Below are 7,935 nucleotides of genomic sequence, written 5' to 3'. Positions count from 1 at the left end.
TTATATATAAAAATTTTACAAAATTACAAGCAAAGTCTTCTTTCTAGCTGGAACTTTCTTGATATCTTATCGAGGGTTCATGATGAGCGAGTTAATTAAGAGTTGATGTAGGTACAATTCTCTTAACGGGAAGCTAGCTAGCTCTGTCCTTCGTTATTCACCAGCCACACACGGCGAGTTTTCCACTGTTGAAGTTAGGTAATGTTTTCGTAAAAGTACTAATGTCCGATGAGAATCCACTGAAGTTAAATTACTTGTAAAGTTTGAACTTTGTAAATGCTCCTGGTCAAATATCTGAAGTTTTCCAATTGATAAGCGCTATAACAAATAATCACAGTTATAGCTTCCGAAGTTTATAGCACACTGACTATAGCAAACTAATAATAGATACTCTCTTTTTTTGGCACGTCGCGTTGGTTATATTTATAGGTGTGTGGAGGCTTTCGAGAAATTTCAGTTTTACGTAATAATACTGACGCTAACACAAGCGTTTACGTACACACATATATTGTTGATTCTTACTCTCAAGAATCTTCTACAACTTTGGAGAATAGGCAGGAGTTTCACAATACATATCTAACACGATAAGCGCTATGCAAGTTTTTAAATATAAATGTAATCTAAACAAACGTCGATAATAAAATAACTATAGAATAACAAATTCGTTACAAACTACACAGTTAAGAAATAGCATCAGCCATATATGAAAGTCTTTAAGTACATAATTATTGTATGTGTGTAAGTATAATTGAAAAAACAGTTATTCAGACTTTATAACATACTAGCATAAAATACTGCGCTTTAATTTCAAACATGGTGTTCCTAGGATCCTGAGGAGAACGAACCCACAATATGATGTCATATTTTGGTTCAGCGATTCTGAAAACCTACTCCTAGAACCCCATCATGCCTGGGTGAGCTTGTGGACACAATTTAGCCCCTTTGATACCCGAAATAAACACGGGTTGGAGGGATATGCTATGTAGCTAAAAACACCCTTCAGGCCACCCCGAGTTCGCCTGTCAAATTTGGTTCTGCTACCTCCAGAATTGTGTGAGGTGTTCGAGGAAAAATAAATTCTCAAACACAACGTGAATTAACATAGGATTCTTAAATATTCAGAAGTAAACTTACCCCACGTGTACAATATACTTTACCAACCCCCTAGGGTTTACATCTATTCATACAAGTTCACGATTACGGTTATTAGGCACGTATTAGTATATATGTCACCAAAGTATCTTCAAGTTTCTTGTTGGATAATCAATCTGACGCTAATTATACACATTACAGGATTTTTACATATATGTAAATATATGTTTATACCTGAAGATATGTCCAAACCTCTGTTACTTAGCAACTATTACATCGTCTTTGACTAATGTTTACACACACACACATATATATATATATTTAACAAGCTGAATCTTCCGTCATATGGCGGAAGATAATTATTAATTTTTTTACTCAAAATTATATCTAAATAAATGTTTTGTGAACATATCTTCTAAAAATTAATTATAATATAGTAACAATATATGTAAAGAGAATGCCTATCGTATAATGACTAATATGTTTTTAGTATTTCACGAAAACAATATTATTTATGTATATTTGACCATCTCCTTTAAATATTTTGATTTCCGTATATTTTTAAGTTGTGTTCAAATTTTCTTCTTGATAAATCCTTATAGATTGAAACATGTGAAAAAAATGATTCTAAAAGATATATTCCTACTCGGTCGACTATGCGATTCTACAAATTATTAATTGTGATGGTAAAAGGCAGTGAATTTTATTATGAATTTCGGAGTCTTCTCTTTGGACTGTCTTCCCGGTTTTGGCTTTGTTGGCATGTTGAACTGAAGAAGCGCGCTTTACTTTGGGCATTTTCAAAATTGAAATGTGCTGCAGGTAAAACATGCGGAGCATAATAGAGTTGTATCCGAGGGAGGGTTCCGATTGGACACAATTTGGTGATCCAAGCCAACGTAATGGGGAATTTCAGCCAATCGTTATGATTTTTGTATGCCAGTAATACCAAGCATGGGGCGCGCGTATACCCGATTCGATTTTATTTCTCATCACGATATCTATCAATCAACCCTCAAATCTAATTATATGCCCAAAGTGGCGCGTCGTTCATTATATATATGGCTATTTGGGCGCGTCGTCCATTATATATATGGCTAGAAGAATTTTAAGACGACAAACATGTTTGTCGCGACAGAAATCGCCGTCGTTTTGCGTAAGTTGAGTATCGATAAATACCGCAACGATCGAGGTATCGGCGTGACAGACGGCTTTTCGTCTTTATATAGCAGATGTATTTGTTATAGCGCCATCTCGTAGTAATTATAGTAGCTCGGAGGTAGAAAGGCTTTTTCTATTTAACTAATTATAGCCGTTACTAAATAATATTATGCATTGCTAATGTTCATCAAGCCATTTTTGTTTCAAAGAGGTTTTCACCATAAAAACGTAATAATACTAAACACCTAACAAAAGGGAACCTGGGTCATATATTAATGAATGTGTAAGAGTTATTAGGCTGAAAACAGGAGATGCGACACTATGTAAAAGTAACCCAAAATAAATTTTCAGATTAACATGACTTACAATCATGCTAGACGTAATATAAGCGGTCAGTACAATGACCAAACTAGCGATGACAGCCCTTGGAATTGATCGTTGCGGGTTTTCGGCTTCCTCCCCAGTGGTTGCTATGATGTCGAATCCGATGAAGGCGTAGAAGCAAGTAGCTGCACCCGACAAAACCTGTAAAGTTAATTAACTGGTTTGTATGTTGCATACTTTCAAAGATTAATCAACAGGTTGAACAGTATCTACTGTAGTTCAGATTGAGTCTTGTTTACAATATGACTTTCAAGATGTCGTTGTGGATGATAGTTCATCTTAAATCAACGGATTGAACAGTATCTACTGTAGTTCAGATTGAGTCTTGTTTACAATATGACTTTCAAGATGTTGTTGTGGATGATAGTTCATCTTAAATCAACGGATTGAACTGTATCTACTGTAGTTCAGATTGAGTCTTGTTTACAATATGACTTTCAATGTGTTGTTGTGGATGATAGTTCACATTAATATCTTCATCTTAAATCAACGGATTGAACTGTATCTACTGTAGTTCAGATTGAGTCTTGTTTACAATATGACTATAAAGATGTAGTTGTGGGTGATAGTTCACATTAATATCTTCATCTTAAATGAACGGATTGAACTGTATCTACTGTAGTTCAGATTGAGTCTTGTTTACAATATGACTATAAAGATGTAGTTGTGGATGATGTGGATGATAGCTCACATTAATATCTTCATCTTGAATGTTTCAGAAAATAATTTCAAAGCAGTTTTTAAAACTTAATTTATATTTCTAATTTGAAATACTTGTTTCTATCTCTTTTCATTCATACTCAAAATAAGCATTCTTAGTTTGGAGAAAACATTGATTCTTAGCAATACCGACTTGCTTGTTCTGACACACACACACACACATAGAAACTCGTTCAAGTTCAACACATTCCAGCATGTGTTTGGTTGTTCTCGAGTGTTTGTTAGTTTCAGAATTTCACGCAAAGCTACAAACGGACCATCTACACATCTGACTTACTCTTGTTTGGTCGAATAGTGGAGCAAAAGTGTATTATAAGAGTGACAACAAAATCTCACTATTCAATTAGAGAAGCCCAAGAGTTGGCGGTAGGTACTTTTGATTAGTCGTGATCCCTCTAGTCCATCATTTTAAAATTAGGGACGGCTAGCGCAGACAGCCTTTGTGTAACTTTGCACGAATATCTGAAACTAACAAATAAACGAACATCTACTCACGCTACAAAATTATTAGCTACCACAGCGAAATCGTACACTGTTAATATGAGATATCTTCTGATGCATTCCTCTTGTCATTAGAAGCCTACACATTACTTCGCACAGCAGGGATAACTAAGCTCACCAGTCACAGACAACAAAACGTCCTCATCTTTAAAACAGCTTTCAAAACTCATCTAACTTGGGACTACAGTAAGTCTACGGATTTACAACGCTAAGATCTGAGTTTCGATTTCACGCGGTGGACACAGCAGATAGCCCAATGCGGGTTTGCTCTAAAACAAACAAGCAAACAAACGATCATCTAACCAGTATTGTTTAAAACCAAATAAAAAATAATAACTATAATCTCTTTAATGGCAACTTTGTTTGTGGATACAAATTAGACGTATTTTGAAGATAAGTTTTCCATTATGAATGTTACTCACAAAGTAGCTTTCATTTAATTATATGTTCGTTTTAATAGTTTTGTTTCTGTTGCTATTAAAATAAAAAAATGAACTATGCTTTATAAGATGGAAAAATTAAAAAGTATTTAAAGCATAATAATTTAATATAAATGTTATTAATAAGAAAGTTCATGAATCCATGAACAAAGCAGACTTTAATTTGTAATATATAATTAAATATGAAGTTCTTAAAAGCAAGCATTCGTTTGTCGCTTATAGCTATCAACTCGAATAACATAACACAAGTCAAGAAGAATAAAAACAAAATTTACAAAAATTCAGATAAAAATCGGCCTACATAATAGACATAAAAAAGTAAATATATAAAAATGAAAACTATAAACGACATTGTTAGTTATTAGAAATAACAACGACTATAAGATGTAATTTATGTCAACACATATTTAAACAAACTTACCCCTGACCAGCCATATGGCAAGAAGCCTCCATGACTAGTCCAGTTGTTTATGTCAACGTAGAAAAGCCCAGCCCCCATCACAAAAATCCACACTGACAAGTTCAGTGTATTGAGTATATTGTTAAAGAGAAGGGATTTTTTAACTCCCGCTACTAGAAGCACTGTCATGAGAACAGTTACAAACGCTGCAAGAATATCTGGGGTATGACCTGAGGGAAGAAAACGAATAAACAATTATTTGATAAAATAAAGTGTAATTATATATATATATATATATAGAGAGAGAGAGAGAGAGAGAGTTTGCGACAGTTTTAAATATTATTATTTTCCGATAGCTTTTGTCGCATGCCCCCCATGGCACAACGGTATGTCTGCGGATTTATAACGCTAGAAACTGGGTTTCGATACCCGTGGTGGGCAGAGCACAGATAGCCCATTGCTTTATGCTTAATTACAAACAAACGAAGCTTTTGTCACCAGGATTCACAATAATAGAATACAATAGCTTGATCTCAAATACTACCTCTCATAGAGCTCTTAAAATGCATATAATCACAAACGGACTAAAGCTTATATTTTGTTCGTGACATATTGGACTATATGCATCATTCCAATCACATTTCATAGAATAGGCTGAATATTCTTTCCTTACCTATAATTGTTCCCAAACTGTTTCTGATGACGTCATTGATAGCACCACCACACATGGCATCTACACATGCACTGATTGCGCATGCTCCGGCAGCAGTTCCAATGAGATATTCTAATATCATGTTCCAGCCAATAACAAAAGCTATGAATTCTCCTACAGTAACATAACTGTACATGTATGCTGAACCAGTAGTATGAGGGACTCGAACACCGAACTCAGCATAACATACACCTAAGAAATGAAACAATTTGCTGTGATTTATCATTTTTATGTTATCTTTTACTAATAACTGTAAAGGCATGAAACTCTGAATGAAAATTTATTTACAATAGGGACACAGTAAAGTAAATCATCCAATATTGATATAATAAATCTTTGTTCTCTAAAATATAGACCGTTCTAAATATTTCAGTTTCAAAACTACATTTCGTGAGTAGTTGTTTTTCGAACTTTGTTAGATTAGCGTCAGTTATTTTCAAACAAACGTACTCAAACCATAAAGAACTAGTTTATGATGTTCAATCTCTGATTTTTCTACTGTCGTTTCTTGTCTAATGAGGTAAGGGATTTAAGGAGTGATTGGTTGAAGCCAAGGAATCGTCGATTTGACAGGAAGACTTTATCTTCAGTCAAGAATTCTAGCAGACGAATAAAAAAAAACTTGTTTGATCGATATCAGTACGTGCTTTCTAGCTTCATAGAAACGTTTGAGATGGTTTATTTAGCTTCTTGTAGAGTACTTGATGTAACTACAAGTAAATGAGGTCTATCTATAATAGTCTTAAAACATGTAACATCATGTACATTTCAACTATCGTTTTTATATATTGTACAGGTTGAGAGTCAAACAAAAACACAATGAAATAATTAAAAGCGAAACAAAGGAAAAAGAGAAGAATTTTAAGATTGTACACGAATGTATCATAAACATAACACACGCACATATATATATTTACAAAACAAACTTGTTGAGAGAATTGTTCTCTTCTTGAAAAGATAAAGAACAAGGAAGTGAAATTTAATAAAATGAACGTAAAGAGGGAAGTAATACATGAGAAAAATAGGTGGTTCAAAATGATTTGATTGTTGTTAAGTGGAATGCTGCACATTTAGCTGTCTGTGCTGTGTCCATCAAAGAGATTCGATCCCTAAACTTGATCGTTAGAAGTCCTTTAGCTTTATGCTGAATCACTCAGGACAGCGGTTCACCATTGAATTCAACATATTTAGCTAAAAAATGTTGTCTCAGGCAACTGCTCTTATCAAGCTTTACGCTTAATATGGTTTGTCGAAGTATTTATCAATTGCATAACATGTGAAATCATTTCCTTTTTTATTTTTATGTTTAAGGATTTTGCTGTACAGGTTAGATGGTGCAAGTTCCGCCAATAAACACATTTATAAAGTACTTTTAATCCACAGAGTTTACAGCTTTGTATAGTCGCACCATATAGCCAATAGTAAAGTACCTTTTCTGTCATGGCCAAGGTGTCAGTGCTATGAATGTTTATTTAATTCATTTGTTGAAACGATCTATACATATAAATACAGTCTTTTAGGTGTCGCATTCTGACTCCATGAACGAGAATGAGAAAATATTGATTCTAAATTAATTTTAAATTTCTTGAAGTTTTTCGAAGGTTTCAGAACTGTTGCAGCTGCCACTAAAATAGTTTTTATTTATTACTAATAAAAACCTCTGTATGTCCCCCTCTCCTTGGTGATTTTACTAAGTGGTTTGTTTAAGTGCAACGTTTGACCAGTGTCTAAGGTATGCTTTAAAAGTAGAGTAATTAAAAAACGTTAACTAATATATATATTTAATTCGATGGTCAGATCAGAACTATAATTTCGATTTTTGTCAGCTAAAGAGCAGAAGTCGAAGTGAACTTATAAAACATAAACAGCTAGTAAACATTCGATGATGCTTTTCCATCTTACAATCAGGTTGTTAATGCCCTGATTAAAGAAATCACTTGGCTTTGAAGCAAAAAAAACATGTCGATATCCTCTTTAACATCTTCCATATTTGCATGCGTTTTCCCATCAAGATGGTGTTGCAGCGAACGAAAAAGATGGTAATCTGATGGTGCCATATCTGTAGAATATGGTGGGAGGGGGAAAATTTCCCAACCCAAGTCCATAATCTTGTGTTGTGTCAAACGTGCTACATGTGGACGTGCATTGTCGTGGAGAAGAAGAACACCTTTCCGATTGACGAGTGAAGGGCGTTTCTGATGAAGGGCTTGGTTTAAACGTTCCAGTTGCTGACTATAGATCTCTGCATTGACAGTTCGCTGTGGATTGACGAGTTCGAAATGAATTATTCCTTTGATGTTCCACCAAATGCAAAGCATCTCTTTCTGCGGATGGATTCCAGGTTTGGGGGTCGAAAGTAGTTTTTATCTAGGACTGAGCCATTGTATTTGGCGTTTAATATTCACATAGAGAATCTATTTTTCATCACCGGTGACAATTCTGTCCAAAAATAGTTTACATACATTACGCGCCAAAAGAGACGAAGCAACGTTCACACGTTGCAAACGATGATCATCGGAGGGTTC

The 7,935-nt window shown here is 34.4% G+C and overlaps 1 protein-coding gene across 1 annotated transcript in view; it reads right to left on the bottom strand.

Moving 5' to 3' along the window:
- The window catches only part of LOC106466053 (probable cationic amino acid transporter), a 29,526-nt gene that overhangs the window by 9,678 nt on the left and 11,913 nt on the right, over nt 1-7,935 (bottom strand). Inside the window, exons 3-5 of the mRNA XM_022394006.1 lie at nt 5,372-5,602; nt 4,720-4,928; nt 2,620-2,778 (exon numbers count right to left, since the gene is read on the bottom strand). Coding sequence (XP_022249714.1) covers nt 2,620-2,778; nt 4,720-4,928; nt 5,372-5,602 — 599 coding nt within the window. The remainder of the gene's footprint in view (nt 1-2,619; nt 2,779-4,719; nt 4,929-5,371; nt 5,603-7,935) is intronic.

This window comes from Limulus polyphemus, unplaced genomic scaffold, assembly GCF_000517525.1.
Source record: "Limulus polyphemus unplaced genomic scaffold, Limulus_polyphemus-2.1.2 Scaffold2136, whole genome shotgun sequence".
Classification (NCBI taxonomy): domain Eukaryota; kingdom Metazoa; phylum Arthropoda; class Merostomata; order Xiphosura; family Limulidae; genus Limulus; species Limulus polyphemus.
Note: the sequence above shows the minus strand (reverse complement) of the source record. Positions and strands in the feature narration are given on the sequence as shown.